Source organism: Rhincodon typus, chromosome 4 (genome assembly GCF_021869965.1).
Source record: "Rhincodon typus isolate 14 chromosome 4, sRhiTyp1.1, whole genome shotgun sequence".
Taxonomy (NCBI): domain Eukaryota; kingdom Metazoa; phylum Chordata; class Chondrichthyes; order Orectolobiformes; family Rhincodontidae; genus Rhincodon; species Rhincodon typus.
The window spans coordinates 30,176,500-30,204,014 of record NC_063335.1 but is presented as its reverse complement, the minus strand read 5'-3'; the positions used below and the strand labels follow the sequence as shown (position 1 = coordinate 30,204,014).

Sequence of the window (27,515 nt, the reverse complement as noted above, 5' to 3'; positions counted from 1 at the left end):
CTGGTGTGGGTCTGGCGTCATAAGTAGGCCAGACCAGGTAAGGACAATAATGTGGTTGACTCTTACCTGCTCTCTAGGCATTTAGGGATGGGCAATAAATGTTGGCCAGTGATGCCACCCTCCCATAAATGAATAAGAGAAACATACCTACATCTGAATTCAGCACACAAGTTGGTAGTTTAACTTCAGGTCCATTAAATTATGAAAATTTGCTTTATATTGTTAACATCAAATGCTCGTGATTAGCCACCCTTTTAAACATAGTTTTAAATGAATAAACCTGGCCTGTTGTGTACTCTTTTATGCAAAAGAGTTGATTCTCCAGTAATTCTGTGATTAAAAGCAATCAGAACTCTGTGCATGCTTTGAGTGCAGTCATACAGAGCTCTGATCCATCATGTTTAACAATAGGGTTACTGCTGAGCTTTACTGGGGTAGAATGCTGGAAATCAAGCTGATATTCCCAGAGTTGTCACAAAAGTTAAAGCACGTAACAAAGGATGCAGAATCCCCACATTTAACTGTTTGATGGACTGACACTCCGGTTAATCAGAAAACATGGATTGGATTTCAGAACTTAACAAAGATCACTTTGTTACATATACAGACAACAAACTTTGGTGTTATGAATGGATATGGAAAACATGGGGGGAGCAGTTTAATTGCAGCACTCATTAGGATTTGACGGAGGGGTACCTTCAGCTTTCCAAATCCTTCAGTTCTTTCACTTCTCCAGAAAAGGCACAGAGCAATTAGTTCACAAACTGAGTCTGACCTACCGGTTAAAAGCAACAGTTTACAGCTACTGATGGAAGGAAATAAACTGGTTTTCTTCAGGCTTTAGGTATTTGACTAAAGAGACACATCATCTGGCCTTTCACTTCAAAGGTTTTTTACTGTACTGTGCACACTCACCAACTGTTCAGCTGTCCAGGAACCAGAGTTGTCAGGTTAGGACCCTTAACGTCCATGACTAGTTACAATTGCACAGTCCGGCTACTTCATGTCAGCCGAATCTTGCTGTAAAATGCTTTTAATCAACCTGTTCAGAGATGTTGTTACTGTATCCATCTCTGGAGCTGATGGGACTTGAACCCAAGCTTCCTTGTTCAGAGATAGGGACACTACCACTGTATCACATACCCTAGTGCTGTACTGTCTGTTTACACCTTTCAGTTTTTGCTAATCCTTAGTCCTTTATTGCAAATCAGTCCACAATTAAAAATAAAGTAAAATACATTGGTCTTTACAATGCTCAGGCTTTCATTGCTTTAGAAGCTCTTTATACAATGTCACAATGCAATACCAGTGGAACCTTAGGGAACAAATATAACTTTTAATTAAAAGCTTTACAATTAAGCTAGATCATTAAAATCCATGAGCTAAGAAATTACATTTCAAATATCTATATTATTGATAATTGTTTAAAATAATGACAAAGTGTCATTCTTCGTGTAGTCCCTCAGTTATGTGTACTGCTTTCACTAGCTGGTGTGTTGACAAATCTGGTACAGTGGTCTAACAATGTTTTTTTTTCATTAAAAGGTCTGTAAGTGGTATGTTTTCTATATGCTGTCCACACGAACGAGTTGTCAAATAGCAGTGTTGTGCTACGTAACTAAGTTTCTGTTGAATTGCAGAATATCACCATGGAGATTTGATAGCTACTTACAAAGAAATGGTATGAACAATAATTGGTGAATACTGTTTCAATTCTTTAATTCCATACTTTGAGACTTCATAGTGAAACAATTGTCATTTTTTTGAAAAGGGCTTTAAATTGGATTTGTATCTTTATATCCAATGACAAATTATTTCTGCAAATTCAACTGTGTTATCCTTTCATGATGACATTATGGTCATTGGACCAAGACTCCAGAAGACCAAGATAATGTTCTGCAACATGGATTCCAATTCTACCATGGCAGAATTGAATACAATTAATATAATCTGGAATTAAAAATTAGTCTAATTGTGACCATAAAACCAATTTGCACACTAATCTCCTTTAGGGAAGGAAATCTGCCATCCTTACCTAGTCTAGCCTACATGTAACTCTTAACCTACTACAATGTGGTTGATTCTTAGCTACTCTGTGAAATGGCCTAGCAAGTTATTCAACTCAGGGCAATGGGGGATGTACAACAAATTTCAGCCTGGCTAGTAACATCCAAGATCCTGTAAGGGAATTCCTTATGTTTTTATTTTCCCTGAAAATGGAAAAAAAATGCTAGGCCTCTTGTTCAAATATCTACTTGCAAAAGAACCCATATATGTGGGTATGAACAGCATCTAACCGATGAAGATAAAGATCCTTCGACATTTGAGGCATGGTGACCCTCAGGTTAAATCACTATCAGCCATCTCCCTCTAATAAGAGAAGAGTCTTCCGGAACTATAGATTATTTGCTTGCAATTCAGAATAATGCCATGGGGTTTGATGTCCAATCCAGCTACGGGAAACTTCAATTCTGTCTCTTCACCCAGGCACATTGTAAAAAAGTGAAGCACAAGCTGTGGTTCAGTGACCCTCTAATAATTGAGGATGCTGCTTTGTATTAGCATTTTCTAGCTACTTGCTCCTCAATCAAGCAGTCAACGTGGTTCATTAGTTAAGAAAAACAATTTTTCATAGAAATGTTTCAGGATATAACAAGATAATAGAAAGGGGAACAAATGTATTTCAATCTCAAAATAATTCTGTAAGATGCAATTCCTGGCAAGTTAAGAGTTTATAGAATTGGAGGTGGTATATGAGTGTGGGGATTGAGGACTGGTTAACTGACAAGAAGTTCCAGGTAAATGGTTGTTTTCAGGATGGCAAACTGTAACTTGAGCCATAGGAATGAGTGTTAACAACTATGATCTATATTAATGACTTGGATGGAGAGGCCATCTGTATTGTTGCCACATTTGCTGATAGTACAAAGTTAAGTTGTGGGGAAGATGGAAAGGTATATGGATAGATTGAGTGAGCAAAAGATTAGCAGATATTTTATACCATGTGGGAAGTTGTAAGGTTGTCTACTTCAATGGGAAGAAAACCAGCATATATGTGTAGCATAACCAGAGTAATCATGGCAGAGTGAGCTGGGGGTTTTTCTACATAAATCTCAAAAAAAAATTAATGTGCAGGTACATCAAGTAATCAAGGCAGCAAATGGAATGTTGGCCTTTATTGCAAGGATAATGAAGCATAAAAGTAGATCAGTGTTGTTACAATTGTACAGTATGTTAATGAGACTACACCTAGAGAATTGTATGATTTAGTCTCCTTAGGGTCAATCTTGGAGGCAGTTCAGAGAAGGTTCACTAGGATGATCCCTGGTATGGAAGGATTGTCTTTATCAAAGGACAAACTGGTTGGGACTCTATTTACTGGAATACAGAGGATTGAGAGGTGACATCATTGAAACATAGCATTTACCCTGTCAAGAATCCTGAGTAATTTCCCCTCCTAGGAGATTCTCAGACCAGAGCATATATTCCCAGAATAAAAGGATGACAGTTTAAGACTGAGATGAGGAGGAATTTCTTCTCTCAGAAGATTGAGAGCAGTGGGTGAGCTACATCAATTCGTAAATCAGTAGGGGGATCATGGGTTACAGGGAAAGGGCAAGTAAGTGTATGTGAAGAATATCAGATCAGGCTGAAGGGATATATATGTAGTCCTGTATTGCGTAGCATCTTGTTTTCAGTTATCCTTAGGTAATAAGATGCAAAAATCGTAGGCTAAGCTTAATGATTATAAGAGGACAATATAAAATGTCATCCTACCATGGAGGGGAGAAGTGAACTTGGAGAGCTGGTAGTGACAATGTCATAGCTCCTTTAATGCTACATATCATTCAGAAGCATGGTACAAAGTCTCACTTCAAGATTAGTTAATTGGTTCTAAAACATATTGATGTCATTAAGTCAAGAAAGGTGATATGTAAATCCAAAACATTTCTTGATGTATGTAACTGGACACTGCAAGTATAGTACTGGCTTTAGAAACATCTCCAAAGCCAACCGCAGTTGTTTGTTTCAGATCACTCCTCGCAATATTCAAACAATGTGTGCTGGGTGATTATCCTTATGGTCTGTCGCATCACTGGTCCTTCATTCTATTGCACATGATCAGTTAAATCAGCTTAATCAACAGTTTTATTCATGTTTACAATTGTCATTGTCTCAACTGTACAAGTTTCTTTCTTGTATGTAACTAATAATGAACAAAACTTGGGCAGCAATGGCATTACAAACAATTTGTTTTATGTGGGTTAATTATTTTCACACATTGCTTTTTTTTTTAAGCTAAATGCAGTCTTTCTACAGATCTTTGCAGTTGGTTGATGATTTATTATAGTTCCAAAACCAGCACTGTTACAAAAAACATGAATTATGAAGATTGTCACATTTTACTGAGCAAATGTTTACATTGAAGTGCAAACTCTTATTAATCCAAGTGTTAAAATTTCACAGATCAAATAGACAAGTAGTTCAAAACGTATGTCAATTTTTTAATTCAAAATTTTGAACAGCAACAGGCACATATCAAAATATGGCATCCCTGCCAACAACTTGGTAATGTCCCTAAGCTTAACATTGAAGCCTTCATCTCTCAAAGATGGCTGTTGCAACAAATTGTAAACAGAATTCTTTTAAACAGTCCTGAAATACAAGTTCACTAAAAAAAAAGAGAAAAGCACCAAGTTTGTTTCACTGGAAAACGCCAAACCTAAGATACAGTTCTGCTTTACTGTACATAATCAACAACTATTTAAAACATTGTAAAATACAAAATGGAATGTTTGAAGTTTAAAATAACATCTGCAATTTTATCCGACAAAGGGTTCATCTTTTCACATCAAACGAGGCCCACAGGGGAGTAACAATTCACTTGCAAAAAAGAGTAACAATTCACTCGCAAAAAGATCGAGGAACAATGCACTTTTCAAAATAAAAACAGATTTGGTCACTTAGCTTTGTGCATAGTTTTAAGGCATCTGTAGCAATGTTAAGAGTTTTTCTTCAATCTGCCTACACAGATGTCACATTTTGAAGAAAACTAATTGGTGAAAGTGGCACTTTGTTCACATACTTATTCTTGGGTACCACAATCACATGCTCCAGAAACACAGGCAAATATCCTGAGCTGATCCTTATAACAATTTACTGCCACTATCACTAAGTTCAGTTCATGCATGAAAACCACACATTGGCTTCACCCACTAATCTGTTTTTCTATTTCTTCAAATCTCCCCAATAAAAGGCAAAGGCCAGCAGCACTCTTTTACCAGACTTGCTGAAGTAAAGCTGGTTGTGGTCAGAGATGAAGGCTGGATTCACAGTGCACTAAAGGAACACCATGGCAGAAGAGAGGCTTCCATGGGAATGTAAATGGCATCACAAAGATGAAGATCGAGCTGCAGCATTTATTTTGTTCTATCTTCTTACCAAACAGCATTTCTGAATTTTGTGGTTCCTTTTCCACTATGCTTCAAGGCAAGAACCAGAACCAAACAGTATCAAAAATACAGCATTGTAAACAAATCTCTGAGGCAGAAAAGGACTGGCTTCTTTGCATGCAGTCACTCATAAATGGTGGGAAGAGAACAAAAACTCTTCGTTGTACCAATATCAGAAGATTTTCACTAAGTTCATATTTTAGCCATCTAAATAAAAAAAACCACAGAAAATCCCAAGTGCAGAAATTCTAAATATCAGTCTGTATTACAAATATTCAAACTAACCATTGATAAATGGCACTTTCTGGGACACTGTCACCCTCCTTTCTCCACTCCCTTCAGTTTGGCCACCACTGTAGTTTACGTGCTCAATGTCTCACAAAAGCCAACTGAGGTATTTGTGTATTGCTTTATGTTCAGGCCTAGCAAGGGGCGAAGAATATGATGCTTTGAAAAAAGCATGAAATTACATTAGCCATGACACGGGTACACATGCAACCGTGACAGTCAGAGCCTGCAAATGTATCTCAGTGCCCCCCCAACCAAAACCATCATCACATTTGCATTCCACTGAAGAGGCAGAAAATTAACTGTCCACTTCCAGCAGAACAAGTTAGGTGGGTGGGATAAAATAATTCATGGCTTTCCTGAGGTAATAATTCAGTCCATTTCCGCTCAAATAAAATCAGTATCATCTCCACCTTGGGACTGTTCCTGTAGTAATCCCTTCCAGCTAGCATTATTCAGGCTAAGGTGTCCAAGCATAGTCTGTGACAGTGTTGTGTTGGAGAATCGACACCACTCCACAAAAAGAGGTTTTGCTACGTAAGTGATGAAACCTAGTGCACAAAATACAATTAACCATATTAATACATTTTAAACTGACGTTCATAGAATCATAGAATTCCCACAGTGCAGAAACAGGCCATTCAGCTCAACAAGTCCACACCGATCCTCCCACCCAGACCCAGCTCCCTACTCTATCCCTGTAACCCCGAATCTCCTATGGCTAATCCACTTAGCCTGCACCTCCCTAGACACAATGGGCAATTTGGACTGTGGGAGGAAACCAGAGCATCTGGAGGACAGACACGGAGAATGTGCAAACTCCACACAGACAGTCACCCGATGGTGGAATCGAACCTGGGTCCCTGGCAGTGTGAGACAGCAGTGCTAACCACTGAGCCTCCTATTACACAGGTTTTATATAATGGGAATCAGTATCCAACATTGTTTTCTTTAAAGTAAAAATACAAAATCAAAGCCATAAGCAAAGAATTTGTCATTTACTTCAGTAATTTTGAGTCCTATTAATGACATTTTTAAACATGTTTCCAACTCCAGTTCTAACACAAATAGATGGCCAATGTAAAATGAATTAGGTTGTTAGAGTAATATTGATACCAGTGTTAGAACCCTCACTGATTATTCATTAGGTTTATTTTAATCTTTTATCAATTTTTGTTTGGAACTGTGAATGGAGAACTAAGAGGTAAAAATCACTTTTGAACTGTGGGCAGCAGATTGTATTAAAAACAGAAGACAGAACAAGCAAGCTGTTGTTTGTTTGTGGTTATGTCTGGAGGTTAATTGTGGGTTGGATCTTGATTAAAAGGTTCCACATACTCTCTGTAACTGGGGAAGAGCATTGAGTTTAAACAGAGCAGAAGTTGGCTATTAACAAGGTCAGTATCTTGGAACTGGTTCCAGCAAGTATGGAAGAGACCATATGCTCACACATATGGCAGATGTTGAATGGTAACTGGGACCTTGTGCAGGAACGGTCAGAGTTTGAACTAGTCTTCGGACTATTTTCTATGGCCAGGATTTTCCATGATCTTGGCTAAGTATAGGGATGGGAATTTTTAAAAGCAAGAGACTTACCTCCCCACCAACCAACAAGAAAGCGAGGCAAATCAAGTGGTGACCAGTCAAGCTTTTTGGCCAATCAGGTACCATGACAGAATGTTCAATCCCCACCTGATGCTGCCAGCCAATACAAGGCTGACAGTTACTGTATGTAGCAGCAACCAGCAAAGGACCACAAAGCAGCTTATAAAGCCAATTAAAAGGGACATGAAAGGAAATTCTCCAGGGGCATCAAAAATCAACAGGAAGAAATTTTATTCTTACATAAGGGCGAAGCAGCTGGTCAGGAACAATGTTGGCCCACTAAAGACTGCAAGTGGGGATATTGGCAATGACTGGGGAAATGGCAAACATGCTGAATAATTAATTACTTTGCCTCAGTATTTACTGTAGAAATGCTAGATACCTTGTTTGAAGTCACAAGGAAATTAATAGTGGATGGGAGATGGGGACTAAATAAAATTAACTTAAATAAAACTTCAATAATGGGGAAATTAATGGAATAAAAAGTGACAAATATCCAGGACCTGATGTTTCCATCTGAGGTGGTTAAAAGGAAATAGGGAAGCATATTGCAGATGCTCTAACTATAATCTTTTAGGGGGTTGGTTAGTTCAGTTGGCTGGACAACAAGTTTACGATGTAGAATTATGTCAGCAATGTGGGTTCAAATTCCTGGACCGGCTGAGGTTTCTATGAAGATCTCTCCTTTTCAACCTCTCCATTCTCATCTCTCTCTAATGAGCAAGTCATCCTACAGTCCTCTGGGATGTGGTGATTTTACTTTTATAATCTTTCAGAGTTCCCTAGATATGGGAGTTATCCCTCTAGATAGGAAAATTACATATTGCTCTGCTTTTTAAGAAACGTTGAAAAGGAAACAGAAGAATTACAGACCTGTGTAGTGAGGAAATTTTTGGATGCTATAATCAAAAATGGGGTAAGTGAACATCTTAAAAACGTTCAATTAATCACAGACAGCCAGCCTGGATACCTGATAAACCTCACTGAAATTTCTGAAGAGGAGACTTAGATAGTGGACAGGGAAATGTCTACCGATGTTGTTTATATGGACTTCCAGAAGGCATTTAGTAAAGTTCCACAAAAGAGAGACTGTTTATTAAGGCAGAAGCTGTCAGAATTGGGGACAAATTATTGACATGGCTGGGAACTGGTCAAGTAGCAGGAAAAAAAAATCAGAATAATGGGTAGGTACCCAAATTGGCAAGTGGTGACCAGTGGTATCCCATAAGGATCAGTATTTGGGCCTCAGTTATTCATTTTATTTATTAATGACTTGGATAATGGCACAGAAAAGTCATATATCCAAATTTACGGATGACACAGAATTAGGCAACATTGTAGACAGGGACTATGATAGCATAAAATTACAAAGGGATATTGATAAATAGGTGAACAGGCCAAGCTGTGGCAGGTGGAGTTCAATGTAAGCAAGTGTTACTTTATCCGTTTAAGAATGAAGATAGATCAGGGTTCTTTCTCAATGGCATGAAGTTAAATACAGGATGTGTTTAAAGAGACCTGGGGATTCGGTGCATTGATCCTTAAAATGTCACAAATAGGTACAAAAAAAAATCAAAAAAGCTAATGGAATGCTGGCCTTTATATCTAGAGGACTGGATTATAAGGACACAGAATTTATGCTGCAGTTAGACTAATCCTAGTTATTCCCCTCTTGGGAGCACTGAGAGTAGATTTGTGCACCACCCCTTCAGAAGGATATACTGACCTCGGAGGGAGATCAATGTAGTTTACAAGAACAATACTTGGACTTCAAGGGTTAAGTTTGAGAGAGGTTATACAAATTAGGTCTGTTTTCCCTAGAATTTAGAAGGTTAAAGGGTGATCTGATTGAAGGGACTGAGTCTGAGAATTAGGGGTAGTCTGTTCAAGAGAGATGCTCTGAAACACTTCTACACACAAAGGGTGGTAGATGTTTGGAACTCTCTTCCACAAACAGTGGATGCTGGATTAGTTGTTAGTTTTAAATTTGAGATAATTTTTTGTTAAGGGATGTGGGCCAAAGGTAGGCATACAGAATTAGGCCACAGATCAGCCATGATTTCACTGAATGGTGGAACAGGCTTGAGGGACTGAATGGCCTACTCCTGTTCCTATGACACAGAGAAGGTCGAGGATGTCTCGCCTGCTGGGAATGGACAGGTAAGGCCCTTAAGTGGTTGTTAATTGTATCTTTGAGGGCCTTAAGTGGTGGTAGGTCAGGAAGGCTGACCACAGACCTACTTGCACAGAAACTATTTCTGTGTTGGCAGGAAAGGAGCAAATACACAGAAATACCACCACCTGCAAGTTCCCTATCAAGCCTGTATGCCTCTTTGTCTTTTTGATCTGTACATCTTTTGTTTGCTGTGATCTGCCTGTACCACTCATAAACAAAGCTTTTCAATGTATTTCAGTACGTGTGATAATAAAATTAAAAAAAAGCCACTCACCATCCTGTACTGGAAATATATCACTATTTCTACAATATCACTGGGTCGAATTGTGGAACTCCCTCCTTTATGGCATTGTGGGTCTACCTACACCAAAAAGCAGGTCAGGGCAATGGCTCACCTCCACCTTTGCAAGGGCAACTTGGGACAGGCAATAAATGCTGGCCAACCAGTGATGCCCATATCCTGCAAGTGAATAAATACCCCTGGTGCCAACTTGCCCTTCCCCACAATCAATGACAGGGAAGATCCTACTCACTGTAACTGACGTAAAATGACTAAGTGAAAATAGAGAATTATGAACAATTCATTCCCATCATGGTTTTACTAATCACTGATTTTTTAAATAACTTTCTACTTTAGTCTTTCTCCTTTAAATACAAGTTCAAAATTCAAAACACCACTTGTTTACTTTGAAACCATTGGGCATAACATTTATTCTAGTGATAAAACAAGATTGGCTCAATTTTTTAATTGATTTTCCAAAATTCAGGATACCCTAACTGCAAGTTGACCTCTTGGCCACTAAATTAGTAACATGACTGCACCCAGTAAGGACAGACGTTAGACCTTACAAAACTCAACTACCTTGTATTATAAATGGAAACTCAAAATCACTCACCTATTTGAATATTGGCTACAGTTTCTGTATGACGATCGCACAACTGACTTATATCTAGTTTATACTTCCTCTCAATATCCCCTAAACAAGAAAAAGAACAGCTTCAAAACGTATCCCTTGATGATCTGATGTATTGAAAATTTCAAGTATTATGTGATTTGCCGATGCATTACTCTATCACTGTGACCATTCATGTTTTGCTACTCAATTTTTTACACAAGTATTTAGCACTTTTCAAATTACACAATAACCAATAAAACTTCTGCGCAATAGGCATGTTTTTGATTGCTTTATCTTAAAATATTGAAGTTCATTTCAGATAAATACATTGATTTATTTTCTGTTAAAAATCTTTTCAGAAAAATCACATACATATAATTGTTCGAGACACTGTACGTTGGTACAGTGTCTCGAACAATTATATGTATGTGATTTTTCTGAAAAGATTTTTAACAGAAAATAAGTCAATGTATTTATCTTGATCTTTAAATTGCTGACCTTTTATGGGCAGACTTAGCAACACTGTACGTTGGTACAGTGTTGCTAAGTCTGCTCCGCTAAGTCTGCCCATAAAAGGTCAGCAATTTAAAGATCAAAGTTACAGACAAAAAAAAAACTACAAATGCTGGAATCTACTGTAGACAAACAGGAGGCTGGAAGAACACAACAGGCCAGGCAGCATCTAAAGGAAAGGAGCAGTCAGATCAAGCTAATTTAGCAGTTTGCTAGAAACAGAAGTTGCTGGAAAAGCTCAGCAGGTCTGTCAGCATCTGTGAAGAAAAAAAAGTCACTAACGGTTTGGAAGAAGGTGACCCTTCCTCAGGATTTCCCCTTCTGCTAGAGTTCAGTTGCCTCAGCAGAATCCTAGACTCATGCCTAGGAGCGACGTGATCTTACCAGGTTGCTCCTGGTGAGGTTTTCAGGGAAGAACTGGCATTAACTTAAAACTCGTTCTTGGAAATGAGCCTGCATAACCAGACTCAAGATCATTGCTAGGTACAGTGCTGCTTGGCAGAAACCCCCACGCAATATCCTTTTCAGTGAGTCCTCATATCATCTCAAGACTTCCTTTTATACTGCTCTGGCTCACCTCTGTGGGATTCAAATTGAACAATATGCTCAATTGGGTCTGTGAGGCAGGATTTGTAGGTATTAAAATATTATGACACACGTCTGCAGCAGGTGGCATTTGAATGTGCACTTCCTAGCTCAGAGGTAGGGACATTACCACAGCATCACAAGAGCCCCAGAAGTAGGATTTTCTATTTGAAATTCCCTTTATGAAACTCAGCAATCAATTAGCTTTTCTGATCACCTGCTCCTCATTTGTTATGGTTAATAATTTACCAAAAATCTTGATAATTTCAAGTGCATTGTTTTACATTTATTCACTACACGTAATTATTTACTTGGTTTGCCAAAATTATCAATGCTCCTCATCTTCCCAATTCTGTTCCATTTAATCATTCCTACTGTTTTGAGCTTATCCACGAACTGAGATGAGATGAAACTACTAATCTTATTTTCAATATTCATACAGTCATAGCATAACAAATGTTGAACTGTACTAGTGCCAAAACTAAGCCCTGTGGTTAAGAACGTTGTAGAATTTTGAGTGGGGATTGTGTAAAGGATAATTGATTTTACTTTCAGTATTGCCTGTTATAAATTGCTTTAAAAAAAGACAGTTTATTCCACGTACCTTGATGGAAGAATTCCTGGGTTACCTTTTCACTCCATTGCTTACTCAGTTCCCAAGGCCGGCATGGGTTACTGATATCTGCACATTTCAGTGCTATCTGTAACAAGAACTGAAGTTATTAGCTGGTTATGGTACTTGTTTTTACTGTATTATCTTCCATTAGCTCACTGTTTTAAGCAACATTTTTGTTACAAAATTCTTATCACAAAATTCTTATCATTTTATAGTTAACAGTTATAAGATTGTATATTATCTTGGGCAAGAAATGACCATTCGTTGCACCAACATAACTTTTTCAAACACTCGTTAACAAGGTACCTTACCTATGCAACTAAGTAAAATATCAAAATACTTTATTCAACCCATCAGTCAGATCCACTACTGTGGTCCCAGAGACAGTACCGGAGATGACAAGTGCTTAAGAATGTTTGATTATTTTATTCCATTACAGTGATCTTCAGAAGGATAAATTGGAGACAAGGCTGAGACACAGACAGAAATGAAGATGGGAACAGGAAAAGAGTGAAATAAACACATACACGTTTCATTGGATGTTATCAAAAAACATGCAATTGTATTATTGAACTTCCTAGAATTTTTTCAGTGTGGGGAGTAGAATCCATAACAAATAAAAGCAAAATAAGTAGATACTGAAACTTTTACATAAAAACAGGAAATGCTGGAGAAACTCAAGTGGTCTGGCAACATTTGTGGGAAGCTGCAAAACTAAACCAATTGTTTAAAACAAATATAAAAATGTTACGTATGTACTATTCTTTCTTTTTCAGTTCATTTATTAGGCAAGGGTATCACTGGCAAGGTCAGCATTTATTGCCTAAACCACGCTCGAGAATAAGCTGGTATAACCATGTCGTTGAACTGCTGCAGTGTATGTATGTAGGCAAGAGTTCCAGGATTGAGACAAAGTGATGATGAAACAACAGGCGATATAGTTCCAAGACATGTGATATGTAACTTGGAGGGAAACTTGCAGAAAGTGCTATTTCCACGTATCTCATAGGTGCAGGAGATAACAACTTTAGAAAATGGTGTTGAAGGAGGCTTCAAGTTGCTACAGTGCATTTTGCAGACTGATTACACTCCATGGCTGGTGAAATGACTGTGGACGGAGCGAGTGTTAAGTTGGTTAATGGGGTGCCAATCCAGTGACTGCTTTGCTCTGTTGACATTGAACTTCAAGTGTTGCTGAAGTTTCACTCATCTAAGCAGGTGGGGGTTATTTAACTGACTATGATTAGTAAATTGCAGATGGTCATCAAGTTTTGGGGAGTCAGTTGGTGAGTTACTTGTCACAGAATATTCAGCTTTTGAGCTGCTGTTATTGCCACCATTTTCATATAGCTGGTTCAGTAAGATTCTGCTCAACAGTAACGCACAGAATGATGATAGCAGGAATACAGCCTTGATAACATTGCTGGATGCCAAAAGGAGGAAGTTAGATTTTCTCTTGGGTGATGATCAATACCTTCCACTTACATGATGAGAAACAAGGGAAGTGATAGGTGATGGCCTAGTGGTATTATCACAACATGATTAATCAAGATATCCCAGTAATGTTCCGAGGACCTGGGTTCCAAACTCGCCAATTTGAATTCAATAATAATCTGGAAATGAGTGTATAATGATGACCATGAAACCATTAGCAGTGCCAGTGATGCCCATAGTCAGCATGGTTCCATGAAGGGGAAACCTATAATTAGTAAAAGGTCACAGGAATCAAAGCTTGGACTCTGATTATTTACAATATTGGTTGATGACCTGGATGAGGGAAGTAAATACACTAGCCAAGTTTGTGGATGACACAAAAATAGATAGGAAAGCACGTGAGGAAGATGATACAAGGAACGTAGAGGGATACAGACAGTGACTGGGCAAACGTGGCAGATGGAATATAATGTGAGGCCACGTACTTTGGCAGGAAGAGGAGTTGAATATTATTTAAGTAGAGAAAGACTACAAAAGGGGGTCCTCATACACGAGTCAGAAGAAGTTAGCATCTAGGTTCAACAGGTAATAGGGAATACAAATGAAATAAACAAATAACCATGGATGCTAGAAATCTGAAACAAAAACAGAAATTACTGAAGAAACTCAGCAGGTCTGGCAGTATTTGTGAAGAGAAAACAGAGTTGAGGTTGAGTCCAGTAACAGTTTTTCAGACCTGACAAATGGAACGTTGGCCTTTACTTCAAGGGAATCGACTATAAAAATCGAAAAATCTTCTTAAAACAATACAAGATATAGCCAGAACACATCCAGAATATGATTCTTTGGTCACCTTATCTGAGGAAAGGCACAGTGCCTTTGGAGGCAGTTCAGAAAAGTTTCTGAGTATGGATGGATTTTCTTATGAGTGATTGAGTAGATTTGGCTTGTAATCACTGGAGTTTAGAAAAATGAGGGTTGACTTTACTGAAACATAAGGTTCTTAGAGGGTTTGACAAGGTAGAACGTAAAGAGGTTGTTTTGCTTTGTTGGGAGAGTCTAGGACCACAAGAAGCATAATCTCAGAATAAGGAGTTACCCAGAATTAAGACAGTGAGAAGCAGTAATTTCTTTCTGGGGATAGTCAATTTGGGGAATGCTTAACTGCAGAGGGTTGTTGAGGCTGGATCAGTTAAAGGACACTCAAGACAGAGAGATGATTTTAATCAGTGAGGGAATCAAGGGATTTGAGGAAAAAGCAGGAAAGTGGAGTTGAGGATTATCAGATCAACCATAATGTCATTGAATGGTACAGTAACTGACTAGGCTTAATGGCCTACTTCTGCTCGTGTATTATAGTCTCACAGTCACTTATCAGAACAAGCGTGAATTTTATCCTGGTCTGCACATGGAATGTTTAAGTACGTACAGTATTTAGTTCCATTTAAACTCCTCACAATCATCAGTTAACATCTCCTCGCCTGACCTTATGATGGTGGGACGGTGATTACTGGAACAGATGGTCAGACCAAGGATCTTGTTATTCATCAACAATAATGATTAATGATTCATTATTAGTCCCTTAGCAATGCCTTGCGGCTGAGATAACAGACCTCCAACAACCTCAACCATCTTCCTTTGTACTAGGCATGCCTTCAGCCAGTGGAGAGTTTCTCTGATTCACATGGATTTAAAATGTTACTCAGGCTCCTTGATGGCCAGTCAAAAGCTGCATTGATGTCAAGGGCAGTAACTCTCACCTGAGCTCAAGATTACAGGTCCTGAGTCTGTGCTTCGATCATGACCGTAATAAAGGTCTGGAACCTAGTGGTCCTGGCAGAGCCCAAACTTGGGTGAGTAAAGTGGTGCATTATAACACAGTACAATACCTTTGACTATTTTATGACGACTGAAGAGTAGAGTAGATCTCTTCTGCTTTGTGTGGACATAACATATCAAGCAATTTGTGTGGAGTTTGCACATTCTCCCAGTGTCTGCATGGGTTTCCTCCCACAGTCCAAAGATGTGCAAGCTAGGTGGATTGGCCATGCTAAATTACTCATGGTGTTCAGGGATTTGTAGATTAGGTGGGTTATAAGGGGATGGGTTTGGGTGGGTGCTGTGAGGGTCGGTGTGGACTCGTTGGGCCGAAGGGCCTGTTTCCACACTGCAGGTTTCTATGATCTATGATTTTCCACTTTGTCAGGTCACTGTAATGAGAGAAGGCTAGCTTTAGAACACACAGTCTTTAGCGTCTGTGAAGCTGTCAGAGCTCATGGTCAGTGCCTTCAGCTGAATCAAAACTAGCTGAAGATTAGCATTTGTCACACTGGAGACCTCAGTGGAAGGCCAAAATTAATCACTTTTTCAGCATTGCGAGATGAAGACGGTTACAAATGCTTTTGCCTTGTTTTAAATGAGATAGAATCCACCATCAAGAATGGGAACGGTCTCCTCTTGTTAGCAATTCAGTTATCTACCGCTTTTCATGACAGATGTAACAGGATATACTTCATTGGTTTACACGTGCATCTATAGCATGCTGCTTCCATTGGTTAGCTTGCCTCGAATTGTACATCTGGCTTAATGGTAGAGTGAGAGATAATTGTAGTCAGATTGTCCTACAGTACCTCAGATGCCCAGTTCTGAATGGCTAGATCTGTTTTGAATCTATTCTATTTGGCACAGTAATTGTGATAGAGTCCTCAGCACGAAGGTGGAACCTCAGTTTCACAGAAACCATGTGGTGGTCACTCCAATCAATGTCATGGACAGATGCATCTGCAACAGGTAGACTTAGTGACGCCGCATAGGGTTTTCGGTCATGGTGATTTCTTTAAGATAAGCCCAGTCTAGCACTAAGTACTTCAGAATTTGGCTATAGATAACACAATATGGAGCTGGAGAAGCACAGCAGGCCAGGCAGCATCAGAGGTGCAGGAAAGTTGACGTTTCTGGTTGGGACCCTTCATTTTTCTGAAGAAGGGTCCCGAACCGAAACGTCAACTTTCCTGCTTCTCTAATGCTGCTTGGCCTGATGTACTTCTCCAGCGCCACACTGTGTTAGCGCAGACTCCAGCATCTGTAGTTCTTGCTATCTCAGAATCTGGCTAGCCTGGCTTGCAGTGGTGCTATTGAGTACTTGGGTATGTGAACTGAATCCTGCCATACAAAATACATTGTGTCTTGCTACACTTATTGCTTTGTCGAGCTATTTGTGTACATGGAGAAGCACTGATACATCAGCTGAGGAGGGCAGTATGTTGCATCCAGCACAATGTTTCCTTGGCCATCTTTGACCTGACTCCATGTGATTTCACATGGCCACTCTCCTCTGACTGTACGCCACATAGCTGTCACTTGGGCGGCACGGTGGCTCAGTGGTTAGCATTGCTGCCTCAGTGCCAGGGACCAGAGTTCGATTCCACCCTCGGGCGATTGTCTGTGTGGAGTTTGCACATCCTTCCCGTGTCTGCGTGGGTTTCCTCCAGGTGCTCCGGTTTCCTCCCACAGTCCAAAGATGTGCAGAGTAATGAATTGGCCATGCTAAATTGCCCATAGTGTCCAGGGATGTTTAGGTTAGGTGGGTTAGACATGGGAAATGCAGGAGTAGGGCAATGGGTCTAGGTGGGATGCTCTTTGGAGGGGCAGTGTGGACTTGTTGGGCTGAATGGCCTGTTCCCACACTGTAGGGATTCTTTGATTCTGCTGGGGTAGAGGTGGAGGATGCTGACACACTGAAAAGGACGATTCAATGAACATGATTTGATTGACTAGTCTGTGTAACAGCTTTTCCAAAGAAGTCCCCATATGTCAGCTAGAATGATGGTGCAGGGATTATTGGGCAGGATGTGAATTTGTCATTTACAGTGTAATGGTTAAATCCAATTTTTTTTTTTTTTAAAAAACATCGTGGTGTGATACAATGGAGTGGCTTGCTAAACTATTCCAGAATTAAGTAAAGAATCAATCATATGACTGAATTTGGAGTCATGAATAGGATAGACCAACTAGACAGCAGGTTGCTTTCTCTTAAGGAAGTTAGTGAAGTGCAGGCATATTTATAATGACAAGCCATTAGTTTCATGGTCACTATTACTGATGAGATTTTTATTCCAGATTTGTTAGACAATACTTAAATCCTCCAGCTCCCACAGCAGAAGTTTAACTCACATCCCCGGTTATTTGTCCAGCCCTTGATTATTGATTCAATAACAACCGTTATGCTAACATTATTCATTTTTCTAAAGTATTCTTACAAATGTATTTATTTCTACTGAAAATTTTCTGAAGGGTCTAGGCCCGAAACGTCAGCTTCCTACTCCTCTGATGCTACTTGGCCTGCTGTGTTCATCCAGCTCTACACCTTGTTATATCAGATTCTCCAGCATCTGCAGTTCCTACTATCTCTGAAACGAATTTAATAGATATATTTGTTGAGATAAGGTAGAGAGTCCATCAACGTAACTGTTAGAGGCAGGATACATACAGTCTATCCTTGGTGGAGCTACTGTCAGGGTGATGCAACAACTGAAAATATTTAACTACAGATAGTCAGTTTGAAATAGGGTTACCTGAAGCATGAAATGCCGATGACCTGCATCATCTAAATGCAGATCGCTCATGTCCAAGTGAGTTCGAAGCTGTGACAGAAACTCATTCTGACGAGTTATATCTGTGGCTAGGATCAGGGAACCCAACTGGCTTTCCATTTGATAGCTTTAAATAAAGAAAAAGATAACATTTTACAAATGTGAAACATACTCATTGCTATGATAAAATTCCTGGGGTCTTTTATATAAAGATGAAGTTCACAAGGTGCAAAGGTTTTAATCTTTTCACTTCAGAGTTTGATAGCAGATGTAGATTCTAATCATTTCTACAAAAACGTTCTCAAATGTCACTAGGTGTGACTCCAGAAAGGTCAGGAATCAATGCTGTCAAAATCTTAATTTGTCTACAGCTGAGCCACACGATGCAGATAGATTTGCCTGCTTACGCCAGTCATAAAAATTTGCCACCATTTCTAAAATACCTTACTCAGTATCCTCCAGAAGAGGATTTTCACACCTCTTTAATACCAAAATACTTTTTTAATGGTAAGAGTTACATAAATGACAAATGCAAAGCAGGATATGTAAGAGAATGGAATTTGTCCTTGGATCTAGGCCATCTGTTGCAATACTGGGGTCAAATGTTCCAAGCAACTGTACTGTTTACATTTAGACCAGATTGAGAAACTAGAGCCCTCTCTGCTCAGTAAGTCTGGATGAGGTTCTGAAGCTGAAAGTGGAATGTCTCAATAATAGAGAAAGCGAGGGGCAGAATTTTACCAATACCACTAAGGCAGTTTTGAACAGCTGGACCAGAAGAAAGGGTGCCAGGTTGGAAAGCAACTGAGCTCCCACTTCTGAGTCACCTTGCCAGAAGTAAACAGCTGACTTGAACCCTGAAGTGCCCACTTGTGGGCAGATTAGGATGCCACAGGGATTTTCCCAGCAAAGAAGGTACCCCCACTGAAGACAAAGCTCGAAAGATACCTGGCAATGGTTTGCCAGCAGCTGGCCCGGGTGTTCATATGACTATTTATACCTTGTTTAAAAATTAGTTCAGGGATATGAGCATCACTGGCTAGGCCAGCATTAACTGGCCTGGGGAAGGTAGTGTTGAACTGCTGCAGTCCTTGGGGTGTAGGTGCTGCGGGAAGGGAGTTCCAGGATTTTGACGGTGCAACAGTGAAGAGTTGATGGCGATATAGTCCTTAGTCAGGATGGTGAGTGGCTTGAAGAAGAACTTGATGGTAAAAAGTTACATATACTTCTCGGTGGTAGAGGTTGTGGTTTGGAAGGTGCTTTAGTAAGGAGGCTTGTTGCAGTGCATCTTGTAGTAGGTACACTACTGTCACTGTGCATTGGTGGAGGTGAAAGGAGCAAATGTTAAAGGTAGTAGATGGAATGCCAATGAAATGGGCTGCTTTGTCCTGGATGGTGTTAAGCTTCTTCAGTGTTGCAGGAGCTGCACCCATCCAGCAAGTAGGGAGTATTACATCACATTACGACTTGTACCTTGACAGGCTTTAGGGAGTCAGGTGGTGAATTTCTCATCACACAATTTCTAGCCTCCGACCTGCTCTTGAAGCTGCAGTATTTATATGGCTGGTCCAGTTCAGTTTCTGGTAAATAATAACCCCTGCAATATAAAAGGTAGGGTGGGGAATTCAGTGATGATACTGCCATTGAATGTCAAACGGGTGATTATTCAACTACCACCTCCTATTCAGAGTCACCAGGGGCAGCTACCACAGCTTTATCTGCAATATTTGATGGGATTTTCCCCTCCACAATGGTGGCCCGGGAGCTGTGACAATTTATTTGAAGAAATGAAACATCTTCAGAGGGCAGCTGAACGTGAAAGGTAGCCTGAAATGGCAGTGCCCACCTCCAATGGGCTGCTATCCTTCTGATTTCAGAAAGCAGGCTATCCCCCTCAATTGGGCTGTGGATCTGAAGGAAACCAATTAGAAATTAGTCTCCTATACGACTGTGTTGGTAGGCATGCTGCCAGCAAGACAGGGGTCAGGAATCAGAAATAATCCAGACCAGGATTTACAGTGGGTCAGAGTAGAGTCAGAGACTCAGTTTAGAATCAGCTGCCAAGATTTCACATGGACTGATGCTGCCTCAAAGTGTCTGGGGAGGACCATGGAGCTAGTGGCTAGGCCACTAGATTTATGACTGAAGCAACAATAATGTTGGCCTCTCCAATAATTAAATGGGAGGAAATGTCCACTCATTTGGTACTGAATGTCAGAATCAAGCCTTTGGCATTTGTTGTAGCTGTGAACAAGGAAGGAACAAGCAAGAAAACACTTAATAGAGAAGCCAAGGATTCTCCTCGCCTTTAAGAACGATCCTAGAACTGTAATGAAAGCAGTTTTGGGGATGCTAAAAATCTGAAACGAAAACAGAAATTGCTGGAGAAACTCAGCAGGTCTAGATTATCTGTAGAAAGTAAAAAACAGTTAATGTTTCAGTTCTGAAGAGTAGTCATGCTGGACTCAAAACTCATAACTTTCTCTCTCCACAGATGCAGCCAGACTCGCTGAGATTTTCCAGCACGTTTTTGTTTTTCTCCTGAATAGCCTCCCATTTTGACTGAGGAAATCAGATTTAAGTGTTTTGTATGGTCCAGCCAGACCTCGTGATGAACGTTAAATCACTTGTCTGCCATAAATGGTCGACTGGAAAAAAGTGATCAGGGAGTTGAGGTGACCCAGGATACCAAAAACAATGGCCACACACACACACACACAGTGCTTCAATGTAGCAAAACGTCCCAAGATGCTTTATAAGAGCATCAAAGTGAATTAACATGCTCATATTGTTCTCATTCTCAATTTTAATACCAGTGTTAGTACCGGGAGAAAGAAAAGATTTAAAGTTTTATCTCAAGGGCAGAAGTGAGATAAGCTGGTTACTACAGAGAAGTGATAGTAGAAAAACTGCAAAAGAAAACTATGGAATAACAGTGTATTTGACTAACTGAATCAAATAGTTTCAGGTAACGTTGTAGATGTGCAGTTGAACTTTAATATGAATTTGTAGATTGAAATAATGCTTTAGCAAATGCTAAAGGTTTATTGAAGTAATTATGGCCCTTGATATTACAAATAAAGTGGCAATATGGACAGATAGATTACTAAAGGACAAACAGAAATTAAAAGAAGCATTTCTAAGATTGTGACATATAGCTAATCAAATGCCCAGAGAGACGTGGATCATAAGGAAGAAAAAAAAATAAAGCTTTACAGCTCTCCTTTTCAATTTATGAAAAGTTGGAAAACTTGGCAAATGTCTTGAATTAAACTCCCTTTCTAACAGCACTGTGCGTGTACCTTCATGTAGACTGCAGTTGTTCAAGAAGTTGGCTCACTACCACTTTCTCCAGTGCAATTGGGAATGAGCAATAAATGCTAGTCTAGCCAGTGAAGCCCACCAATGAAATGAACTTTTAAAAAGCAAGATTGGAGACTAAAATTAAAGTTGTCTTTTTAAAACAAAGTTATGCAGACTTAAAAACTATTGGACCTATATAAACTAATTACCTAGAAAAATAAGAATTTATTACAAGTTATTTTTGAACATGCATTGAATAAATGGAGGAATTAATTCAGAAGCAATCCAAATTTATAAAGAGAATATTAAGCAAAACATCAGATACACACATTTCCTCAACTGCAAGATGTGAAAATAATTTAGATTCCTGGAGCACACAGACTGCAGATCTCCAATGATGGTTTTCTAACACCGAGGTATTCTGTAAGTGAAAGAAAGATAATTAGTGATTGTAGAAAAACAGCACTTCAAATTCATCTCATTTCCAAAAGACCAAATATTAGAATGGGTAGTTGGTCTGATAATTAAAAATCCTGTTTTCCAATCTAATTTCTCTCTCAATTCCTTGTCACTTAATATCTCCAAAAACATTATAAACTTATTCTTCTGAATAACCAGTTACGGTTAACTGGCAAAATGTCCATGCTTTGAGATTCTATATCATCTAAAATGGACAACTTTAGGATCAATGTTATTAATAAAAACTTTTGAAAAAAATCATAAATTGGATTATTTAATCTGAAACACATTGAGCAGATTCATTTCTGCACTCTTATTCAATCATACCTAACACAATGGTATTATAAACTGCGAATGTGATAATGTAAAATTATAGCAATCAAAATAAGTGTTATTTATAAATTCATGGCCCACATCTTCCAGTCTCTAGGTAACCAGAAACCAAATTTATAACCTCCTCCAGATGTTCCAACTGCATAGGAACTGCCCAGATGGACTGAACTTGCATTGGATAATTCCTCAGGACTCTGCAAATACAAAAGTAAAAAATCTCCAAATTGGAATAAATTCCTCCTCTTCTCAGTCTTAAATTGGCACCCTTTTATTCCGAGACAATGCCCTTGTCTCAGACTCACCCATGAGGGGAAACATCCTCTCATCATTTACCCCATCAAGCCCCTTAAGAATCAATATGTTTCAGTGAATCTCTTGTCATTTTTCTAAACTCTAGCAAGTAGAGTCCAAACCTGTTTGGCTTTTGTTAATAGGAAAATCCTTCCATAGCAGGGATCATCCAAGTGACACTTCTCTGAAATGCCTCCAATGAAATGGTATCTTTCCTTAAGTAAGAGACCAAAACTGCTTACAGTACTCCAAATGTGGTCTCACCAACACCATGTACAATTTCAGGAAGATTTTCCAACTAGGGTTTTCTTATGAGATAACATTGAGTAGACTGGGCTTGTACTCACTGAAGTCCAAAAGAATGACAGAGCTTACTAAAACATAAAAGGTTCTTAGGGGACTTCATAAGGTAGATGTGGAAAGACTGCTTTTCCTTGTGACAGAGGGCATAATCTCAGAATAAGGGGTCAGCCATTTAATACAGAGATGAGGAGGAATTTCTTCTCCCAGCAGGTAGTAAACCTGTGGAATTCTTTACCACAGACAACTGTCAAAAATTCTTAACAAACTAGGCTCAAGTGTGAGAGATGGACTGTCGAACAGCAAGGAAATCAGGGGAATGGGAAAAAAGGCAGGGAAGTGGAGTTGAAGATTATCAGATCTCATCATGTTCTCATTGAATGGCGAAGCAAATTTGATGGATCAAATGGCCTATTACTCCCACGTCCAATGTTCTTATGTGATCTCCTGTGATTGGACTAACTGTTCCTGGTTTACACTTTTGAACAAGAGAACCCATAAGAAAATCATACTTATTGTCTTCTAATAAACACAAGGGGACTGAACTGATACAATAAAACCAAAATGAACCCCTGGCAGGTGAATCATTGTGGTGAATAATATTCCCGCAGTTATAACTGTGACATTTCAAAAGTACTTCACTAGTTGTGAAGCACTTGGAAAAACATCCTTAAGTTGTGAATCTTTTAACCTAATGATGCAGTTTCAAACATCCAGTATTGTATGTGTAAATATCGCACATATGATTTCAAATTATAACAGCTACTTTATAAATAAGGATGAGGTCTTAAAAACGTATGAGCAAAATGCCAATTATGCATAACCAACTGTAAAACATTACTGCATTGTAGATATATTTTAAATATATTCAGGTGTGTGATTCACAAGACAAACTGGAGTGAATGACTAATCATATTCTAAATGTTCACTTTCAAAGAAGGTGGTGTTTCAAGGATGTTAAAGGAAATGGTTTTAAACATTAACATTAAACATTGGATGCCTTAAGCACCAAAATAAAATGTTACACCAGATCGAATGCTAAAACTAACACCAGAGGGTGCTCTATACATTTAAAAAAAAACAATATTGCAGATGCTGGGAATTGGAAATAAAAATGCAAGGAATACTCAGCAAGTTAGGGAGCATCTGTAGAGAGAAAAACAAAGTTAATATTTCAAGAGGATAACCTTCCATCTCCAACATTTTGCAGTTCTGCTGAGGGAGATTTTGGGCCAGTAATAAAGTGGAATGGGTGGGATAAGCTTGTACTGAGCTTCACAGGAACACTTTAGCAGAGCAAAGACTGAAAAGGTCAGAGTGGGTGGAGAATTCAAATGACAGGTGACTCTAAGCTTGGGGACACAGACCAGAATTACATTCGTCCGATTCGTGTTTGGTACCTCTAATGTAGACTACATTGTTTTTATTAATGTTTGCAGCTCACAAAGAAATCACTATTTCCCAGTAAGGAATGTTTGGGGCTTTGGACAGTGAAAGAAGAGGAGATAACAAGACAGGAGTTGCAACTCGGTGTTGGAGAAAAAAAAAAGTAAAAGGGTATTGGCTGAGGAGTGGATGAGGTTATCAGATAGAGAACGGCCCTTTCATGGGGAATGAAAGGACAGACACGTTTAGTGATAGCACTGTGTAGTCAACCACAGGGAGGAAACTCTCTGGTTGAGGAAAAAGGAAGACATACCAGCAGTGCTAGATTTTCTTTTAAAGTTTGTTCATGGAATGTGGGCATCACTGGCAAATGCCCTGCAGAAATAGTGGTGGTAAGTTGCTTTCCTGAACAGCTGTAGTCCTTGTGGTGTAGGGTCATCCATATTACTTGGGAGGTAGTTCCAGGATTTAGACCCAACGGTGAAAGAACAGTGACAGTGACATAGTTCTAAACAGGATGGTGTGTGGCTGTTAAAAGTAGCTCTATATGCTGCACATAGCCACTTTAGATGTTCTGACAAAATTAAGGAAGGCATTATTTTTTGCTCCAATGTATAAGCAACAAATAAAAACTTACCTTGGCCAATAGTCTTTATCCAAAATACTATGTTACACGTACACAACACTGAATAAGTTTTTTATAATTCTTAAAAGGGAATTTAGGAAATAAAATTGCACTGTACATTGCCACGATTATGTGGTGTATCTAATATTCAGTCTGAATATCATCAGTTGGATACACTTTGCAGATTTTTTTAAAAATGTCAGTTTCAGCCAAGAACTTTTCACTGGAACAAAGGGACATTGACAGCCATTTTAAAGTGCGTCAATCTGTATCACTATTTAAACATTCCATTTCACGGAATCACAGAACCTACGAAGACCAGAGACAATAAACTCCTTGCGGGGCTGGGGTTGGGGGGAGGTTATTCGCTTTCTTTCAAATCATCAAAAAACAGAGATACAAACTATGCAATAGTACATTAAAACCCTGATCATGGAATGAGCACAGAAATGTTTCCAGAATAAAAAGGGACATTATAGCCATATTGTTAAAACATCATCTCAAATGAGAAGTGAACGCCCAAGAATCTAATAATCAGACCAGAATATCAGACACAAATTGTGAACTTTTATTTTTCATGACTGAGTATTTGGCCAAATTTATCTACTTTTACTTTTAAAACTCTAATTTATTGCAAGGATTGACCGCACAAATTTAGTTTCCAACCTTGACTTCTTACTTTTTTAAAAGATCTCAAGAAAACCAGCGAGGCTAATTCATGCCAACCCAGTGAATATCTTCACTGTGCAAGTCCATTTTTTCAACAACTTTAGAACATATCTGTCACAATCAAATGAGGATGATAAGAAATCCAATCCATCCTTTGCCATCTGGTCACAACATATATTTTGTGTATTTTGACCTCTTAGTCTTGCATCAAAAGTCACATGCAATTCTGAAACCACTGATCCGAAGCAATACGAAAAGCTGCATAACTCAAACTCAACTGTCAATAGAAAGGAGGGTTATAGACAAGGATATCCATGTGGAATGATTGTTTTGGAGAATTTAAGATTAATCCACTCGTAGAAAACTATTTTTTCTTCAGTTCATGACTTAAAAGTAATTTGTGGTCACACTCAAATTTCATCTTCATCCAGAAACTGAAAATAAAGAATGAAATGAATGGAAAAAAGAACACCAATGGACTTGCAGAACTAAAAGATAAGAAGGGGTGACAAGTGAATTGGATAGTTCTTTCAAACAGATACAGCTGGCCAAACAATCTGCTTCAGTGTGACAAGATTCTATAAACTTTTATGATACTCCCTTACTAATGGACTTACATATTATTTCCTACCTTACCTCAGCTGTACCTTCCACCCCACCTTCCAACATGAACTGCTCACACCCGAGTTCAAACCTCCCTCCTGCTGTCAGCAAGGAGCTAAGTAACCAAATCACAGAAATTAACAGGAATTCAGGAAAAGTTTCTAAAATTCATTCCTCCCTGGATTAGAGATAAATAATGATCATTAGCCTGCAATACAATGCAAATCTCACATGTGACTTCTCTGTAGTTGAATAGCCAGGGCAAAACTATTGGTTAAACTCATAAGAATGGCAATGTAATAGAGGAACAGTGGATCGTCATTTAGAGATGATTAAAAAACAGATTTAATTTCACATTACACTGTTTGAAGGTTTTGATTCTAACAGCATGAGCTGGATTTAAGCCCAATGAAAGGCATGATTAATATATTGTGTAAACTAATCCTCCACGATTGTTAAATTGATAATCTTGCATTAACCTATTTTAATAGGTTGACAAATCTGCCTGTTGCAAAGCAGCAAATGTATTTTGCAGAATGGAACAGATAAAGCTGTTCTATTGTTTATTTATTGATATATATTATTCTCCTATTTTTTATGCTTCTACATTCTGGCACTTCACTACCAGAGGCACTGATCCCAACCTATGCCCCGCAGTGAGCATAAAGGAGATGACTGAATGTTCATGCAAGCTCACCTCATTGAAGATTCTATAGTACTCCCAAGATAGCACAGGTATCCCAGGAGGATTGGGCCAGATGTTTGACGTCAGTAAGTGTAAAATCTGTGCATCGAAAACTAATTTTTATTCAGCAGGGCCACAGTGCTACTGAATCATTTAAACCTTTTCAAGATGAAATGAATAATAAACCTACAACAAGACGACACCATGTGGTCTTATAAGGAAGAGTAATAAGTAGAACTGGGAGTCAACAGTTCCAAAAAACTGAGTGACAGATCACTTAAATCATGAGTTTTGTACTGATGCTGTGTACATAAGGATTGCCACATTTGCCAACATATGAACAGTCGTCTGTTATGGATAGACAAAGATGATGGGATAACTTTCCTCTTTTTCCTCATCTTAGATAAAACACGGTCTGGTATTAGGATTTTCAGTAATAAACATGAAGTGGACTTTTAGGCAAGTTTTAAATCAGAGAAAAGAAATTACATTTTTGTATTTGCGAATAAATGTCAATACGATAAAACAAATTCTTGTCACACATATAAAAACACACACAGACAGAGATCATCATCTCTCTCTCTCCCCGAGTCGAAGATGATGTTGGCCAGGCTACACAAGTCTTTGGATCCACAAGTTTTCCTGCAGAGAAGGCACGTTGGGAAAATGAAATTCACAGCCCTAGATTAGCTTTCTTCTCCCT

General features: G+C 38.9%; 1 protein-coding gene across 5 annotated transcripts in view; it reads right to left on the bottom strand.

Annotated features, from left to right (window-relative positions):
* Positions 1 to 4,235: 4,235 nt before the first annotated feature.
* Positions 4,236 to 27,515, bottom strand: part of pde7a (phosphodiesterase 7A) — a 119,664-nt gene continuing 96,384 nt past the window's right edge. For 4 of the 5 annotated variants that reach the window (XM_048596032.1, XM_048596031.1, XM_048596035.1 and 1 more), the window contains 5 exons: positions 21,791 to 21,882; positions 18,141 to 18,285; positions 12,121 to 12,217; positions 10,419 to 10,499; positions 4,236 to 6,292 (listed from right to left, as the gene is read on the bottom strand). In XM_048596032.1, coding sequence (XP_048451989.1) covers positions 6,129 to 6,292; positions 10,419 to 10,499; positions 12,121 to 12,217; positions 18,141 to 18,285; positions 21,791 to 21,882 — 579 coding nt within the window. In that variant the 3' untranslated portion in view covers positions 4,236 to 6,128. The remainder of the gene's footprint in view (positions 6,293 to 10,418; positions 10,500 to 12,120; positions 12,218 to 18,140; positions 18,286 to 21,790; positions 21,883 to 27,515) is intronic. The other variant, XM_048596034.1, reaches the window with a different exon arrangement.